Below are 19,547 nucleotides of genomic sequence, written 5' to 3' on the forward strand. Positions count from 1 at the left end.
TATCCTTTCCCAAACAGCATGCTGTCCTATGTACTATGACAAGCTATGATCAGTGTGAACACAATTGCTTTGTGTATGATGTTCAAAAATCCTATGCCATTCCAAGAACTTCCTGCTTTCTGATGTCCTTTCCTGCTCTGTAGTTCTCTAACGTTGTAAGGTTCCTGTGTTGGATCTGACTGGGCTGGAGTTCACTTTATTCATAGCAGCCCTTATGGTGCTATGCTTTAGATGTGTGACTAAAGTAATGTTGATAACACAACAAGTTTTGTCTGTTTGTACAGTGTGAAGGCTTTCTTTTTCCCTATCCTGCACCAGCAGGTAAGCTAGGGATCAGCAGGAACTTGGGAGGGGAGACAGCTGATATTGGCCAAAAAGATAGCACATACTGTGTAACTTCCATCAGTGGAACTGGTAGCAGAAAAAGGGCTGGGGGAGGAGATTTGGTCTTCCAAGATTGCTGTTGCTTATACTGGCTGGGCATCAGTCTGTGGGTGCCTTAAAGTATTTCTTATTGAAAACCCACAATTCAGTAACTGTTAAAAATTAACTATTAAAGCTCATCAGTAACTGCACTTGCTGCAAGGAGTCCAGTGGTACTGTTAGCCTCTGTGCACACTGGGCTGTTTTCCTGGCTCTGAGTTGAGAAGTGTAAGGAGAACTGTTCTGTGCTGTAGAAGACCTTTAGGGTGGAAGGATCATTGTCCTGTTTGGTCTCTTTACTAGGTAGCAAAGTTAAAAGACAATGAAGAGCGTGGCATGAAGAAGCGCAAGCGGAAAGAGGAGGGGGCAGAGAAGGAGAAGAAGCCTCGGAAAATGAAAGTTCCTAAGCAGTTGGGGTAGGTGTCTGTCCTCAGGTGAACCCCTGAAATGTGTGCAAAGATAGGCTTGGAGTTTGTGTGTCATGGTAAGATTACCACAGCTGTTTAGAATATTGTATTTTTAAGCTATAATTAATAACTAATAGATTTTGGGTTTGGAATCTCTGGGTTTTTTTTGTATAAAGAAGTCCTACAACTGGATTTTGACCCCCAAAATTTTGACCATGGGAAAACAAATTACAGAAAAGAAATTTTGAGTCTATGAATAGTATTATCCATCACTCTCTACCCAAAGTCTTCTACAGCATGAAGAATTACCTCTTCTAATGAAGAATAATTATCTTCCCATGCCTTAGTTTCTAATGTGGAAAACTATAAACATAGCTTAATTATTCCATGTGTTTCTTACTAACTTGGGTGTGTTTTCCTGAGTTCTGAGGCTAGCATGGAAGGATTAAGGTGATGGGTTTTTCAGTTGGCTTCTAGAAAACTGGTGTTGAGTAGTTGTTGTTGTATTATGAATATTCAAGCTGGTATGAAGTTTTATTGGTAGTATTTTCCATCAAGGTGATGAACTGGTAGAAAATGTGTGGTTTAAGTAGGATGTAGATGTTGAGCCTCCATGTCTTAATTCTTAGCAATTAATGGAATTTTTTTTAACATACATGGTGTGCCTAAACTTAAAGCAACCTGCAACAATTCTGGAATGTGAGAGGCAGGTTTGAGTATTTCAGTAGCATAGATGAGCTGTGAATTCAACAAGTGTGCCAGCTTCACCATAATTAAATTGAGAAGTCAAAAGTAAGTAACCTTTGCCTTAATGGGTACAAAACTTAGCAAAAAAAGTCAGTTGGAGAGCATGAAATCATATGGCCAGCAAAAGTTTGTGGTAGATGATACTATATTTTGAGGATAGAGGCACAAAGTACTCTTTTCTTACCCCTGGTAATGTTTTTTCTAATTGTACTAAACTCCAATATTTTTCTAACACAAGATTTCTTTCCTCTACAGAGTAATGGCCTTAAATTCACACAAGTCTGAAAAGAAGAAAAAGAAGCTGTATAAAGACTCACTCTCTCTGGCTGCCATGATCCGTAAATTTCAAAAGGAGAAGGAAGCCATGAGGAAGAAGGAATCTACTCCAAAACCTCCATTGACTGTTGCAACCTCTACCCCTACTAAAATTCCTTCCTCCTCTCTCAGTGCAGGAAACGACATCACTGACTTGAACCTTAGGATCAGTGATCCTGTCCTCTCCATTTTTGGTAGCACAAATGAACATGAGCTCCTGCAAGAAACTGAAAGTGCCCTGGAGATGCTGGGAGACATTGATTTTGACAAGTTGCTTGATGGCACTTCTGATGGCAGCCCAGTATCTGAGCTGTCAGGAGAAAATGGAAATGTCACTCAGGCAACCTACACCCCTCAGGTGATGCCACCCAAGCAGGTGCCTGCCCTCCCAGAAGGTCTGCCCGTGCTCCTAGAAAAACGCATTGGAGACCTTCGAACAGTAAGTATGGGCTCAGATGGTGTTCAACAACCTGACAGAACAGAGGAGGACAGTTAGGGCCTGAGCTGTTGTCCTTGAATTGCTGGCTAAAACTCTTTTTTTTTTTTTTTTTTTTTTTTTTAAAAGTAGAATTGATCTTCATGTCAGTCTTAATGGTTGTATTTGTGCTCAGATGAAAATGGGCACAGAAGTGATGCAGGTCAGGTGTTACAGGGTTTGTTTCACACTGGAGACAAGGTTTTTTAACTCTTCTGTGTACTTGGTTTTTAGGTTTTTTTTTTCATAATGGAAATACCAGTGTTACTTGAACTTGAATTGTTAGTTGGTGAAATGAATGGGTGGGTTCCTTTACTTTGAAGGAGGAAACCTGCAATATGAATGCAGCTTACAAATCAGTATCTTGATTTTTTGGCTTTGGAGCATAAATGTTAACTTGCCAGTTTTACAAAAAAAGGCAGCACAAGAAAAGCCACCAAAAAACTCTGCCCAAAAAAAAAAAAAAAAAAAAAACAAGCACCAAACTGAATATTTCTGTTTGAAAGGTTAAAGTGAAGTCCAAATTTATCAAAAGTGTTAATGAAAAGTATTAAATCCTCAGGTTACAGACATCCCAATAGCTTACTGAAAGGGAACAGAGCTAGTAAGGTGTTATATGCTCCTTGTTTCAGTTGTGAATGTTATCTGAAGTTGAGAATAAATTTGTTGATTGTTGAGCTTCTAATATTAAAGCTTTTCCTTGCTCAGAATAAAGTGTAGCTTTTCCTTACTCAGAGTAAGTTTTGTGAAAGCAGTTCAAGTTACTCCCTTTTTGGAAAAAATAATTTGAACAGTAGCAAAGCTTGCTTTGCTGCTGGTTAGAGCAATGGTAAAACATTGTTTGTCTTACCTGTATGTAAATGTCTCAGTGTTCTGATTTTTAAATGTACAAGCTAAATACAGCCAAGGGGCTAATACTAAAGTGTGAGAGATGATTTTGTGTGCCTCTGAATTTTCATGTTAATTCTTCTGTGAGTCAACAATAAGCTTCTAGCAAAACTGCAGAAGAACTGGAGTAAGCCAAGATCAGGAAGTGTTAGTGGCCTGCCCCAAATTCATGCTGCTTTAGTGTGTAAAGCCCCACCCAGTTGCAAGAAAGTCTCAATTCAGTGGCTTTTGGAAAATCTAACTCTTCTATCGTGTGCTTTTGATAATGTCTTCTGAGAGCTTGGTGCTGACTGAGCAAGTCTACTCATGTACCTGGGGGAAAAACTAGACTGTGTATTGATTTAAAGATGGCAACTTCAATGCCTTCTGCAAATTGCAATCAACTAACACGTTATCAGTGGGGAAAACACCTTCTAAAAGAAGGAAAAAAAGAAATGAGTCTTCTCAAATACTGAGCAGCATCTTGCCTGTAGGGATCTTCAGTGCACAGAAGGTTAAGAAGTTTATAAAGCTGCAGGAAAAATCCAATGCTCCACGAATGGAGTATGGCATATCTAGATTAAAAAACAAATTAGCCAGTGACTAAACACAATAAAAACCTCCTTACTTTTGTAGATTAATTGTTCTGTTTCTCTAAGTGGGCAATTCTGAACTACTGCCACAGAAGAAAAGCAGGAAAGTAATAAAATGGCTTTTTTCTGTTGTGAAGATAATTATCAAGATAATCTGCCAGTAGAAAGAAGCAACCACAGTTCAAAGATAGCACTGCAGCTTTTGAGTCTGCCAGTGTTGCTGTCTTCAGAGGCCAGCAGCTCTGTCCAATGTGACAGTATAGTACTGAAATGGGCTTTTGAGGTCTACCCAGGACCAAAATGCCAAGTCCTATCTTTCCTTCTGCTTTACAGAAACCAGGAGATCATCATAATGCTTGTGTTGATAATGCCTAAAGATACTGGATTTAAGACATTCAAACTTGTCTTTTTTTTGTATCCTATCTCTTGTAAACACTTATCACCTTTCTAATGTTTTTTCTTTAGCAGGACAAAGGCTTCAGTATTCTTAGGCAGATGATAGTACCAACCCCTCAGCAGATGAATTTATGGTAGAAAGTAGCAAGCAGAACACAGTCTTCACAGGAACTTAAACTCTGGTATCAGTGTTCATGGCTGAAATGGTAAAGCATTCAGACATTGGGCTGCCTTGTGGTTGCTGGTAGAGTATCAGACTCCTGTTTGCCTGTGCAGTGTAGAGTTCACAATTCCAGAAAGTCGTTTTCTTTCAGACTTAATGGGTCAGTTATGAGAAGCAAGAACAGTAAGTATTTCATAGTAATAAAGGAAGGTAACACTTGCATTTATTGGTAGTTTTTAGCTATGTTGTCACAAGTCAATGAGCTATTTGTTTTTTTAAAAGAGATTTTTAATTATTTGGATATTCAGCCTTGTAGGATGCTGTCAGACTCTAATATTTCAGTCAGTACAAAGGTGCCACACGTGCCTGCTTTGCTGCATGCACATCCTTTTCCAGCTCCTTTAGGTATTTGCTGTATGGTCTCAGTGCCAGAATTTAAGATGACAATAAGCCTCTAAAAGTGTTTTGTTGGATTTGGGGTTTTTTTCCCTCTTGACTTCCATAAATCTGCAGAGTAGATGAACACTAGAAATATGATCTGATTTCTTGTAGCATGGTGCAGGGAATTGGCTTTATCTACAAGCTGTAATTGTTTGGGGGTGAGAGGGAAAGAATCTAGGTGATAAGAATAAAGATGAAGGGAGTCTGCATGGGAATTCCTGTGAGATCTGTAAAAACTTCTAATAAAAAGGAAGTATGTATAGGAATAAGGCTGTCTTTTTTCCCCACCCCAAACAGACTCAGGAAGAGGCCAGACAAAACTATTAAAGAGAGATAGTCTAAAGGAGGAGAGGATGCTGGACAGCACCAGAAAAGGGATGAGGTATTCCTCTAGCATATCTGTAGAGATTGCAATGAAGGATTGGGGTGGATCTAAGAAGGCTGGCAAGTTGTAACTGGTTGAGGCATGTAACAGGTAGGAAAGGAGCCCTTCATAGGCAGAGTAGGGATGTGTTGATGCCCTTGCCTGCTTGACTTGTCAAGCAATGCTCCTCTTCTTAAAGCAATCAGTAGTAGACTGTTGCTGGTAGGGAGACAATAAAACATCTCTAGCATTTTCTTCCTTCATGGTTATTGAAAAGATGAATGTGCTAACACAGTGATCCAGGCAGATTCTGAATAGAATGATTGTTTGCCTGAGAACAAGGCATTTTTATTTGGGTGTAGTAACAGTCCACACCTTATAGTTTGGTTTAATTTTTTTCCAAGTAGTACTGTTCCCTGGAAAATAAGAATGTGATACAGCTATAAATTAAAGATACAGAGGTTGTTGGGATAAAAGGCTCTGAACATTAAGATACTCTTTGTTGCTGTATTTCCAGGCCGCCAAGATGTTTGATGAAGAAGGCAGGAAGAAGTTTTTCACGCAAGACATGAATAACATTCTGCTGGAGTAAGTGCTTATCTGTACAACTTTCCCTTTTTGGAAAGGGTGCGAAAGGAAAAGTACAGAAGAGGAAGTAGTATTGAGGTTGTTCCAACAAAGCCATTAAAAGTCAATGAAGGTAGATCAGTTAAGCTCGTTATTGGCTAAACAGATTTATATATGAACACAATTCTTGTCATGACTCTGTCTGTCTTTATCCAGTGGAAAGTGCTTTGTAGTGCCCTGTGCCCTTGACTTGATGTAAAATTCAACAAAACTGCCATTATTTCTTCCTGTCCAGTAATTCCATAACTCAGAACACATTCAGTTTTCATGAAGGAAAGTGCCAGTTCTTTTTACTCTGTAATCTCTCAGCTCAGTGTTCAATACAGAAGGTTCTCTGTATTATGAGAAATAAAAAGTAGTTTCCAGAAGAATGCAGCAGTCAAAAATGTGTCAAGATTGGATGTGCAATGGTGGAAGTAAACAAAAGTTGAATGACAGTGTTCAGCATTGCTGAAGAAGCATGCACAGGAATGGTTTCTTGCCATTGATTTAGACTTTCTCCTTTTGTAAAGAAAAATCTCTATGAAAATGTCCCAAGCTGCTGGTTTCAGTACGTGTAACCAGAATGTTTATGCATACAAAGCTGCTTTAGGTTTTTGTTCTGTTGTCATCTTCATGTTGAAGTGCCTCACTGGTTGGCTCTTGTCTGTTTGTCAGTATTGAGCTGCAGCTGCAGGAGGTGACCCCTGCCATCCGCAGTGGAGTGTACTCCCACCTCGAGGCTTTCGTGCCCTGCAATAAGGACACGCTGATCAAGCGCCTGAAGAAGCTGCACCTCAATGTTCAGGTAAGGGTGGGGAGATGAGCTCCAGCAGCAGCCAGTGCTGCAACAGGGATGAGGATGGACTGTGGAACAGCAGAGCAACAGCTACATGGTCTCCGATAAAGCAAAGACCTTGAATCAGTTGCTAGATCAGCTTAAAAGCTTTTTTTTTTTTGTGTAGCTGCTGTTGTTGCTACTTTAGGAACAAATATTTTAAGTACTTCAGGCCCTTTATTTGAAAATGAAGTGCTTTCATTTTGAAAGCTGGGTCCAGGGTACCTATCAAAGTAGCAGAGCTAGAAAGCCACAATAGTCATGGTTATGACAGGCTTAAAAAAAAAAAAACAAAAAAAAAAAAACAAAAAAACAACCCCAAAACTATGACTTTCACTTCCATGTCAAGAAAAAAGAAAGGCTAGATGGATAATGGATGACCCAGCCTGTACTGGTGGCTCATATTTCCCCTGTGGCTAGATCTTACAAATACTTTGTGTCATTCACAGTTGCTTTTCTCTTAAAGAATGTTTTCCGGTTGAATAAAAAAGTTATCTATGATCTGAAGTATCCTGACCTGACTCTTTAGATGAAATCCAGAGCTAAATCTTGCAGAGCATCTGAGGATTAAGAATGCAGAGATCTCTGAATCCAAGGCAAACAGATTGATATGATATTTCTGAGCAGTAAGACATTTAGCATTTTAGTTCATCTCAATAAGCAGTTGTAAATAAGAATGTACAGTCAGAAGATGGAGGAAGGAAAATTTAAAATATGTAGAAAAAAAAAAATATAGAGAATATTACTTTCATGTTTGAAGTTCTTAATATTTGGAGACAATTCTAAATATGTAGTCTTTAAGCTTTTGAGGCATTATTTAATGAGGTCATGCCATAATGTTTTGAGATGTTTGTGATGTGTCTCCTTGTGACTACCTTCTGTCGTTTCTGGTTTCAAGAGTTATGGGAGCCGTGGGAGATATTTTAGGTATATGCTTTTCTCTCATGCTGCTGCACCTTACAGAATTCCAGGGCCTTGTGGGCAGTGGCTGTTGCAGTCAGTAGTGCTGGGCATATCACCTCAGGACTAAGCAGGGAAATAATCTTTGTGAAACCATCTGAAACACTCTTGTCATTGCATCCAGTAGGACTGCTTTGGTGTCTCTTTCCTAGGATGACCGACTGAGAGAACCACTGCAGAAGCTGAAGCTGGCTGTCAGCAACGTCATGCCTGAGCAGTTGTGCAAGTACCAAGAGGACTGTCAGGCCCGCAACCAAGCCAAGAATGCCAAGTAGGTATTTCTGGAGTCTGTGCTGCCCTTTCTAGAGCCCAGCTGGATGTCTGGCTCCATGTTGTTCATCACTGAGCTCAAAGTACTTGGCTTCAGTTTACAGGTGTCTTAAGTCTTGAATTGTATAAAGTACTTAGTTTTGTGTAATCAATGTTCTTATCTGACTGTAGACAGAAATTCCATTAACTGACTGAAATGGGTCTTGAGATAACAAAATTATAAACTGAGAAGGGTACTGGAGATTCTCAAAATGCTGGATTAATGGAGAAGGATGGTGTGTCCAGGTTCTTGATTTATTTTGTCCTTGTTCCTTCTAATTGTTTCCCTCACAACTAAATAATTTTAGATGTGGAACAGCATTAATAGATTAATAATCATCGTGGCATATCCTAGTAGAGGCACTACATGATGTTTATAGCTAGCATCCTTGATAATATCCATACAGTATGTTGTTTTAATTTGTCTCTGAGGACCATGAAGCAGTGAGAAAAGCAAGATAAATGGTTTACCCTTTCAGGAGGGTTAATGATAATCTGAAGACAGTTCCATTTTGTTGTTGGTTTTAGTTTTTTTTCCCCTAACACCTAAGACTCCTTTCTCCAGGAAACATTTTGTCTGTTATATACTTAAAACAATTGTTCTGACCATAGGTTGCAAGCAGAAGATGAACGAGAAAAAAATGGATCAGAAGAAGATGATGATGAAAAACCTGGGAAGAGGGTTGTGGGACCCAGAAAGAAGTTTCATTGGGATGACACAGTGAGGTGAGACAACCTTTTCCACCAAGAAGTTCACTGACTTCTTAAATGCATCTCCCAGGAGATGCTATTACATGATACTGTTAAATAAGTCATTGTTCTCAGAAGTTTTGGAGAGTGCTGGCGCTAGATAGACAAGCTAGAATGCTGTGATGGTAAAACACCCTTTTCTTTACCTTGAATGGCAAGCTCATGCTATGTCAAAACCTTTTTTTAACTTTTTATTTGCTTTATCCAAATACGTGAGAATTTTCCTGGGCCTAGGCCTTTGAGCTTCTATAGGCAAAGAACAGAGGTACAAGCAGAATTGTACCTGCTTCCCACTGGTCTGGGAATATGTTACAAAACACTGACACAAAAGGGCAGACCACCCAAATGGGTGGTGCTGGTCTGGCCAGCTTCCCAGTCCTTGGGCAAGCCAGCATCCACAATGCATGAATCTCAACCCCTCCCATCCCCTCTGAACACAAATTCTTTTATCTCTCAAGAGTAACACAGGTGGTTGTCTGAAATCATGAATTTTCACTGTTCTGTTTCCTAGAACAGATTTTACTGAAACTGAAGTTAGTATTATTTAAATAATAGGCTTTTAAGGAAGCAGATCCTTCTAAACTGATAAGTTCCTATCCAAGATCTAAACTAATTGTAGTACAAGGGTGCATGTTATTAAAAGGGCCTAGGAGACTTCTTGTGATGAGTGTTTTTAGTGTGTTAACACAACAGGGAAGCAAACTTCCTGAAATATATACAGCCAGTATAGTCTGAACTGTCTTGGAGGGAGCTGTGCTTAAAGAAGAGATTTAAATAGGTTGAATTTTTTTTTTTCTCATTCAAGAGGCTTTGAAGGGCCAATGTTACTTTACTGTGTGCACTTTTATATTAAGGGCAGTGAAGAAGACAGTGTCCCTGTCAGAAGGGGATGACATCCTCAGTGTAGAATGGGTTTCACTTGCCTCCAGACAATCTCCATCTTAAATGAGATAGAGGTCACTGTGAGCAAAGTGAGAGGAGATGTTTCAGCTATGAGGAAACCACAAAGAAAATGTAAAACCAATTACAAAATGATAGTAAGGATGAAAAAAGAGCCATACTGTCTCTTGAAAATGGAGGAGTGACAGTAGCAGATCATACCAGCTGTAGCAACAAACTTGTGCAGTAGCAAGTTTCCAAAAAATGCAATTGGAACAGAGCTCTTCCTGCAGCTGGCAGTGGTCAGGAGCTGTGTATTATCAGTGCTTCCATTCATCAGCCTCTTTTCTGCTAAGCTGTTGAAAGGATTATGTCTTTCAGTATGTTTGTTTTGTATTTCTGCAGGTCTCTGTTGTGTAATCTTGTCAAGATCAAGCTGGGATGCTATGAGCTAGAGCCAAATAGAAGTCAGTCTGCTGAAGATTACCTCAAAACTTTTATGGAAACAGAAGTGAAACCACTTTGGCCTAAAGGCTGGATGCAGGCAAGGTATGATAACTGCTATATATGTTCATGTGGGTGTTAAATATTTCTTGGATCTCTTTTATTGTCATACATTTGACTCAATCATTTACTACGAATATTGGTTAAAGCTTCAAAATATGTCAGTGAAAATGGAATATTTCAAGAAAGAAAATTAACTTCTGAAAAATGTTCTATCTTGTTTGCAAGCCTGAGAGCTAAAACCCCACTGTTTGTCTTGATGAGCTATTTCCTTTTGTCATCTGCTGGAGACTGAATTTACCAAAACCACAGTGTGGTGCTTTGAGGTGGAGGTGACTGCTGGAGAAGGTTTTTCTGTGATACAGAAGGTGATAGTGATATAGTAAGCAGTTTTGCCCAAAACAAAACCATACCCCAAGATCACCCCTGGCTGATCATAATTTGATGTTGACCAGCAGGTTTCATTTACCAACTGGGTAGTTTTGGTACCAAAACAATTTACACATTGTCCTGTACTTACAGGGAAGTGCTTCCCCGATTATGTTTAGAAAGTGATGTGTTGTAGTTTGTAGGCAAACACCTATGCTTGGAAAGAGAAAAATCCAGTATTTCCTGGGGTCTGACAGTGGTAACTCCTAATGAAGTCATATGTTGGATGATTATCTTGTTGGGATGGGTAGGGTAGGGATTATCATGATGAAGGCTTATAATTTTTTACCTTTATATGTGGCCTCAAGTGAGAAGGAGCTATGTAAACTGGAAAAGTATTAGGTGTTTAATGTTAAAAATAGTCTATTTCATACAATATTATGCATTTCATAAGAAATTCTTACTAATCAGAGTAGATCTACAGTACCAGAACTTTGTGAATTCAGCCCAGAGATAAAAATTCTTGCTCTTTGCACAGTTAAACTGTTTCATGTTCCTCGTAGCTTAGTATAGAAGCATGGGGTAAGGTATTGACCATAACTTGAAATTACACCTCATTCATTTGCCTGTGTATAACAAGATGTACAACTTTTGTCACATGAAATTTATCATGCCAACTCTTGCCATTCATTTGCTCTGTAGTAAAATGTATGTGGAAGTCCAGTGTAGCTGGAGTCACAGGGCACACAATGGCCTATGCAAAATACTACAAAAAAATTTGAAACGAGCTTGGCTACTGTATTCTGACTTCTTTTCTTCTGTGCTTTTAAAAAAACCCTGGCAACATAACCACAAGTCAAACCTATGATGGATATGTGGACATGTAGTATGAAGAGTTACCAGAAATCCTTAATTTGATACTTAAAATCTTATGTTAGCTGTTGAGGGGAGAAAATTCGAAATATCTTCCTTCCGTCCAGCTGACAGAGGTAATATTCTGCTATGTTGATCTGCTTGGGCATTTGCTGAGGTGTTTTGAACGTAAACTTGAAATCTCTTTGGTGGTTAGGTTTTTTGTTTTATTTTTAGTATTCTGTTTATGGCTGCCTGAAACTGCATCATGATAGCAGCACAGACAAACCAAGTGCTAGCTGCTTTGGGGAGAGATAATCAAAAGGTTCTTCTGAGAATTCAAGGGTACTTGTGTATTTGGTGGTCATAAGCTGATTGTCCCTGTAGAATCACCTTATGTGTCTTTTTCTCTCCACTTTTTTAGGATGCTTTTTAAGGAGAGCCGCAGTGTCCACAATCACCTCACCTCTGCTCCGTGAGTACAGTGCAGCAACAGCCTGCTCCTGACTCTGGCTTGTTCATAGCATCTGTCCCAGCTTCGTGCTCTCTGGTTTTGGACAGAGGAGAGGAAAAGGGGATGATTTGGGATCTGTTTGAAAAGACTTAGTGTTAATAATCTTTTTAATGCTTTGATTTAGACATAGAACTGTGATGTTCTTGTGGCATCATTTCAGCTCTGCTGTGAGGTGGCTAGATAACTCAATTTTTGGATTAATGCCTTTTACTCAAAAGTGTTTTAAAGCAGTGTGCACTGTATAAATTTTACCATGCAGAATATTTCATTGAACTCAGCCTGCAGTACTTCCTGCTCACTCTTTTCCTTATAAATCTCTCTAACCACAAAGGGCTGTGTAGCTTAGCAGGATTTGACTGTCTTGATTTTTTTTTTTTTCAGACAAGGCTGTCCCCCTCTCGGGAGCTGCCCACATGCAGCCAGCACTCACATAAACAGTTAGGACTTTGACTAGCACCCAAACTGCACCCTTTGTGGCAAATAGGATTAACATAAGATGTTTTTCTGCATAACAGTAGAACTGAGTCATGTCCACCTACAGTAAGGGCTGGTTTTTAACCAGACATATTCCTAGTTACTTACAAAAGGTGAATAAATGACCTACAAGATGTAAACCTGTTGATCCTTTAGAAAAAATAGAAATGAGAAAAGCTGGTGTCAAATGCTTAACTTTTAAGTTGAAGCTGTTGACTAATAATCCTTAATCCTGTTCTTGCTTCGTAACTGCAGCTGGTGCTGGGGTGTTCACTTACACTGCAGAAGAAGTGGGAAGTTTGTTAAATGGCTTCTTGCAACAAGCAGAAGCCAGATACAAGTGTTTCACAGCTGATGAGCAACCTAACATTTTTTTCAGGAGGGAAGCAACTGGTTTTGTGTGGTTTGAATGTAAATGAGACCATGAAGTATACTCCTCGTGACAAAGCCATCAATGTGAAGTGAATATAACTATTATAGGTGGTTCCTGGTTAGACAAAGCTCTGCTAAGCAGACAAGCTCTTAAAATTATAGAAGGCTGAAATGGCTTAATGTTTAGAAGTTTCTCTCAATCAGAAAAGTAAAAAACAGGTCTCCTGATGTATCAGGTTACATCAGTAATTGAGTGAACATTGCATCTGATTTATTTAGAGACACATGACCAAAACATGGACAACAAATGTGCTTGTTCTGTTCCCCCATATCTTAACCTATTTTCTGTTTCAAGGATGGTTTATTATTAACTGGACTCAGTAGTCATCTTTCCAGTTTATTGGGATTTAATCAGGATAATAGTTAAAGTGACTTGCCTTTGTTTTGTCTTCTGATGCTCATCTGTCCTCTCTGTATTAGGGCAAAGAAGAAGGTGATTCTGGCCCCTAAACCCAAAGTGAAGGTAAATGCCTGTTTAGATATCTGAATTCTCTATGGCTGTTTGATACAACCTGTCTCCTGCCTCTGGCAGAAGGGTCCCATCAGGAAATGCTATGAGACCTTATTGACTTGCTGGTGTATTACTTTAAAGTAGTACAAAAGCCTTCTGTGTAGCTGGGCAGTTTTAAGCTGTATTAGTTTTTTCAAAGTTAACTATATGAGTCCAGTAAGTTTCACTTTTTTCCTAATGTGTGCTTTCTGTTTATTTTCAGCTTGTATTAAGTTGGGCTACACTGGAAAAATCTGTGTTTGGGAGGATAAGACAGTAAGGATAGTTTCTCATGAGACAAGATGTGTTATCCTAATTCAACAGCAGCTTTACCTGGTGATCAGATTAGCTACACTGTGCTTCATGACATTGATTATTCTTAACTGTGTGGGGCACTTTTAGTTCTGTGGAGCAACAGCACTAGGCTTTTAAATACAAATATTGAATCACTACACAAGACTCCCAATCCCTAAATATCATAGGTATATGAAAATTTCCATAGTACCTCTTCAGGTCATCTGAATTTACAGAGTAATAGCGTTCTCCTAAAGCAGACTTCAGACCTCCTCCAGAAAGGCTATTAAACTTGTCTGATCTCTTCTTTCTCAGGACTCCAGTCCAAAGAAAGAACAGAAAATCTGTCTGTCTTCAGTCAATTCAAGTTGTGCTCCTGTCCTGAGCTCCAGCACACCCATCTGTGCCCCAGCCAGCTCTAGCTGCACGCCCGCTCCAGAGACGATCTGCTTGGATGACTCGCTGGATGAAGACCTCTCCTTCCACCCACCCTCCCTGGACTCTATCTCTGATGCTCTGGCAGTCATCAATAATGGTGCCAAGGGATCACCTCTTGGGTCTGCCATCGACACCCCAACATCCAGACCTCGCCCTGGGCTGAGGGAGGAGAAACTAGCAAGCATTATGAGTAAGCTGCCCCTGGCAACTTCAAAGAAAGTCGAGCCCACTCAGACACCCCATTCGTCGAGTCTTATCGCTGGTCACACCGGGCCGGTACCAAAGAAACCCCAGGACCTAGTTCACACTGGTATCTCTTCAGGCCTTATTGCTGGATCTTCAATTCAAAATCCTAAGGTTTCCCTAGAGCCTTTGCCAGCCAAACTACTTCAGCAAGGACTACAGAGGTCAAGCCAGATTCAAGCTGCTTCCTCCTCTTCACAGACTCATGTTTCTTCCTCTAAGACCCAAGCAGCTATTTCCACCTCCTCTCAAAGAACCAAGGATGCTAATATCTTAGTATCATCTTCTGAGGCTCAAGGTGGTTCTTCAACATCGCAAGTGACAAAGGTGCACCAGCATTCAGCTGTACAGCAGAAATATGTATCTCCTTTACAAGCAACTATTAGTAAATCACAGACCAATCCAGTGGTGAAATTGAGTAGTAATCCCAAACTGTCCTGCTCCTCACCAGTCATCAAGGCTCAAGAGAAATCTGTAGTGTATCGCCTGCCTTTGTCTAATCCCTCCTCTGGAAGTGGCTCTCAAGTGTCTCACCCACTGGTTTCTCGGACAACATCCAGCACCTCTACCTCTAGTAACTATTTAGCCAAGGCTATGGTGTCACAGGTTTCTTCCCAGGGTTTCAAGCCTCCCTTCTCCATGGCTGCCTCTCCCAAACCTGCTGCCTCTCCCAAGCCCACCGCATCTAAGCCCTCTGTGACACCCAAGCCCAATGCATCGCCTAAATTTTCATCCAAGTCCACCTCATCCCCCAGGCCTGCAACAACACCCAGTTCTTCCAGTTCAAGTGCACTAGTTTCCCAGAGTAGTCACTCCAGCAACAACCCCCTTCATAAACAGAGCAGTGGTGTAAATATCAGCAGGCAGTCTCCCACCGTGAATTTGCTGCCCTCTAATCGCACCTCAGGCCTTCAGCCTGCAAAGAACCCTCAGGCTTCTTCAAAGTTGCTCAACTCTTCTCCTTCTGGAACTGTTGGTAAAAATAATTTGGGTGGAGTTGGAATGAATGTACCTGCCAGCAGAGGCAGTAACCTTAACTCAAGTGGAGCTAGTAGGACTAGTCTGTCTGGGGGAGCAGGAAGTGGAACACAGGGTGCTACTAAACAATTGTCAACTCCACACAGACCATCTTCTGCCTCAGGGTCTCCAGTTGTAGCAGCCAGTGTGCAGGTATGCATCTGACAAGTTTGCACTTAAAACTTCTATTAATATCCTGTCACATCTCGTAAACACTTTCTTGCACTATCTCTGAAAATGGGTCATAAATTTAATGCTTACTAAGCATCAATGCTAATCGTGGTGAAAGTGTTTCACACTAGTAAATAGGTGTTTCCAGCTGGTGTGAAACACAAGGAGCAGTGTGGGACGAGTCCTCACTGTGAAATGGTGCTTGGTCTGTCCTGTGGAACAGAACTCACTTTTGGTTTTGTGTTTTAAGAGCACTAGAAAAGATAAAACTATGTGGCCATATTTTTAAGGAATGTTGTGTTTTCTTGCAGTATTGGATTTGTGTTTTCTTGCATATTTACTTGTAATGGTGGTGGTAATACAAAAAGGATGTCTCATTACATGGTTCACTTCATGATTCACTTGCAAAACTAGAGTTCAGTTGCTTGTGGCTGGAGTATAATACAAGACTTATATTTAAAATTAATACTTGCAAGGGCTTTTCTTTAGTATTTATGATTAAATGTGTTCTATTTTGTAGCATCTAGCCACACTCAATGAGACACCTTGTTAATAGATAAATATTCTAGAAATTGTTTTGAGAGAGGTTATGCAGAACTTTATCACTGGAGAGAACAAGCAATAGAGAACAAGTATTTTGAGAACACTTGTAAAACCCATGCAAGCCTGTTATTTACCCAGAAGACAACCTGTGTTCCAAAGCTGGGTGTTTGTCTTACTGGGAAGGATTTAATTACTGAGGTAATTTGAGGTTTTCCAACCTCTTTGTTGTGCTTTCTGTCTTGAAGTCTTCACTGCTACAAAGTTAAAAGCAGCATTGCTGTAAATCAGGAGTCTTGGTGTGTGGGAAATGGAAATCTTTGCATTTCTCTGAGCAATCTGTGTCATTATTGTGTGGTAGTGATGTGTCATACTCAGTTGTTAGCAACTGTTTATAATCTTTTAGCTTGCTATCAGATTTTTCTTAAAGCAGCTGAATAACAGGAGGATTATTTTTGCAAGACATTTCCATGGTCTTCTATCCTCAAGTCTGTTACAGCAACCGAGGGAAGCCTGGCAGGCTCTGACACAGCCTTCTCATTATTTTGCGTACTTTGCACGAAGAAAAAAACACAACCCATATGCTGTCAAGGGTCACTGAGGCACCATGTAGGGCCCAGAGAAGAGCTGAGCCAGATCCACTGCTGTTTGGGTGCTCTGGAAGGTGCCTGGAGCAGACAAAAGACTCCTACAGTGAATAGTCTGGGGACAGAGTTGTTTATTCCTGGTGCAGTCAACAGAATCCAGTTTCTGTGATACAGGAGAAAATGCAGAATGGGTATGGTAGTACTTAAAGATTGTGACCAAGGGAATTAAGTATTGTGTTGGAGATAAATGCTGGGAAACTTTCTCATAGTGAAAAACAAGTTACATTTTTTTAGAAAGGCTGATCACCTGGGGAACAAAATGCATTTTGCCAGACAGTGATGTTGAGGAGAGCTGGCAGGAGTGTGGTGGGTGATCAAGTATCAGAAGTGCATACTGCAGTACAGCAACAGCAGGTGTGCTGGTGTGTGGAAGGGGAAATGGGCTGGGCGTACTGGGCAGCGTGTGGGATCACTGAATGTTGTGACTTTACATGTGATGGTTTTTTGACACTTAAATTCCTTTGATAATGGTTCAGAAGGAAGGTGAGCTGTGGAACGAGGCTGTTGTTGCTGTACAGGCTGAGGGTTGGTCAGTGGTGTAGGTTCAAGAGAAGATGGAATCAGATTGCCTCCCAGTCCAGGTACACTGAAGGGGAAGAGATCTGTGTCAACAGGGGGCTTTATTTGCCATTAAAGACCTAATGCTGAACTTCAGCAGCTCCAGGCTAGTTGTTAGGTACAGTGTACTAAGGAGTTAGTTACCCCTCTGAAAACTTTGTATAGGACTGAAAGTGAATCTCCTTTATGTTAAGGGTTTAATATCTGAGATATATTAATAGGTCAGAAGATGAGAATGGTACCTGATTTGCTCATTAGAATATCCTGGTCTGCTTACATTGAAGATCAGACTAGATGATTTCATGTGATAATATCTTTCAAAACTAGGAAGTTTCCAAGAACTGTTCCCTCCTTTCCTGTTTTGATTGACACAGTTATTTACCAGAATATAAGCTTACACCTCCTGTAGCTCCACAGAAACTTTACTCTGGAATACTTACATCTTTTAGAGCACAAAGCCAAAGTAATCTAAAATTCAGAAATTGGAGTGTGTGGCTTTTTTAAGAACCTCTAAGCTCTACCTGCTGTTAGTACCCTTAAACAGAATCTGACTTGGACTGTAAGGATCCTCCTGACTCAGATTTACATGAGCAGAGTGAACCCTTCTGTGAAGTGCTGTCATAGGTGAGATAGAAACATCTGAACTACAACTCTATCAGGGCATTCTCTGTAGCTCTTTCCATCACTGGACTTCTCTCTTCCTGAGAGAGTAAGGAAGGTCTTGGAAGAGCACATCACAAACCAACTTTGTGTTCAGGCATTTTACAAATCCACAGTTGCAAGATACACTGCATGGCTTTTATCTTGTTGCACAGTCAAGAATACAGACAGTGAATGGTTGAATGGTTGTCATTTTTTTGTACGTAGGCTTATTGTGAAATTACTAGTGGCAAAAAGAAATTAGTGTCAGCAAAAGGTAATTGTTTATGTTAAAGCTTCTAATCAATTTTTTGTCTACTGGTGGGATGGAGTATGTCTTAAAATCTTTCACTCCTAAAATGTCCAGTACAAACACTTGCAGCTAACATCACATCTGTAGGTTACACTTAGAGGATTACTGCTTTAAATTGCTGTGTTTTCTAGTAAGCAGTGGCAAACCTTTCTTCAGCTGTTTCATCTGAATGCCTTAAGACCAAAACTGATAACAGAAACCTTATCTCTGCTAGATGTTTTCGTTACTTTGCTGTTTCTGCAAGTTAATACTGCAGAACTCAAGGAGACATCTTAATTTTAAGCTCTTGTATTCATTAATATGATTCTAAGTTTGGGGGTTAGTTAGTGCTTCCTTGTATACATGCACAGGTTTGAAGTCCTCTTCACTCTGAGGTGTTTTTACCTGAAATATATCTGAGATTGAGTCTGATTCAGAATGTTTTCCATGCTGTTTTGTTATCAGAGAATTGAGCATTAGCATATAAAATTACTATATGCATAGTGAAGGAAAGATTGTTACAAGAATGAGCTGCTCTCATGTTAGGGGAATGATTTAGGAGTTGTAGCTAAAATGTTCTGGCTAAACTTGTGGTTTAGTTTTTCAAACTACAGTGAATTTAATTTCGTTGTGACGTGTAGAGTGGGGAGATAATTTGCCTTGACCTTTTGCGTTGGTGTGCATACACAGCTCCACATACTTAGGTGTGCCTGCACCTTGGTAACCTGACTTCTCTTGAAGTGTAGGGCTCTGATGTATTCATTTTCATAAACCATTGCTTCTAAGCAATGTCTTTATTTCTAAAGTTAGTGGTCTATTAAGACCCAGGCTGGAAGAGGGGGGAGTAATGATGTGCTTCCAAAGAACTTCATGTCTATGTCTGAGCATTTCACATTTTTAATCTAATGGAAAATGTTGCATTAGAATCTGACTGTAGATGCAGTGTACAATTAAAAAGGAGATACAGGAAAGTACCTGCGAGGCTGATGAGGAGAACATGAGAGGTGAACAACTCTACTGTCATGTCTGAATTGAGATGTAGTTGTACTTGCTTAGCAGATGAACAGTGAGGAGGGGTCCTAGGTGGGTATGTGGGTATTTATTAATAGTTTAATGCATTTCTTAATAGGGCCACACTTCACAGAAGGTAGTCAGTTCTTATCTCCTTAAAGAACACAACTCAAAGCTTTAAAATCTTGAAGCATTCCTCTTCTTTGTGCAGTCAACAGCAGGAGCATCACTACTGGCCAGCGCCTCCCCCCTGACCCTCATGGCATCGCCCCTGTCCGTAAGCAGCCAGAGCGTGACATCAGCACCGCTGGCTCCCTTCGGGATGCTGGGTGGCCTTGTTCCTGTGACTGTGCCCTTCCAGTTCCCCCTGGAGCTGCTTGGCTTTGGGACGGACACAGCTGGAGTGACAACCACCTCGGGATCTACCTCAGCGGCTTTCCACCACAGCCTAACTCAGAGTGAGTGGAGTACTTACCACACAGTTCTCCTACACGGAAGTACCAACCAGAGTGGCATTTCTCTCTTCCGA

General features: G+C 40.4%; 1 protein-coding gene across 1 annotated transcript in view; it reads left to right on the top strand.

Moving 5' to 3' along the window:
* Window positions 1-19,547, top strand: part of UBN2 (ubinuclein 2) — a gene marked incomplete at its 5' end in the record, with an annotated part of 36,655 nt that overhangs the window by 14,989 nt on the left and 2,119 nt on the right. Inside the window, 11 exons of the mRNA XM_008949676.1 lie at window positions 727-839; window positions 1,833-2,331; window positions 5,709-5,779; window positions 6,476-6,605; window positions 7,748-7,866; window positions 8,517-8,630; window positions 9,939-10,082; window positions 11,683-11,733; window positions 13,099-13,141; window positions 13,778-15,313; window positions 19,230-19,476. Coding sequence (XP_008947924.1) covers window positions 727-839; window positions 1,833-2,331; window positions 5,709-5,779; window positions 6,476-6,605; window positions 7,748-7,866; window positions 8,517-8,630; window positions 9,939-10,082; window positions 11,683-11,733; window positions 13,099-13,141; window positions 13,778-15,313; window positions 19,230-19,476 — 3,067 coding nt within the window. The remainder of the gene's footprint in view (window positions 1-726; window positions 840-1,832; window positions 2,332-5,708; window positions 5,780-6,475; window positions 6,606-7,747; window positions 7,867-8,516; window positions 8,631-9,938; window positions 10,083-11,682; window positions 11,734-13,098; window positions 13,142-13,777; window positions 15,314-19,229; window positions 19,477-19,547) is intronic.

Source organism: Merops nubicus, unplaced genomic scaffold, assembly GCF_000691845.1.
Source record: "Merops nubicus isolate BGI_N331 unplaced genomic scaffold, ASM69184v1 scaffold38891, whole genome shotgun sequence".
Classification (NCBI taxonomy): Eukaryota; Metazoa; Chordata; class Aves; order Coraciiformes; family Meropidae; genus Merops; species Merops nubicus.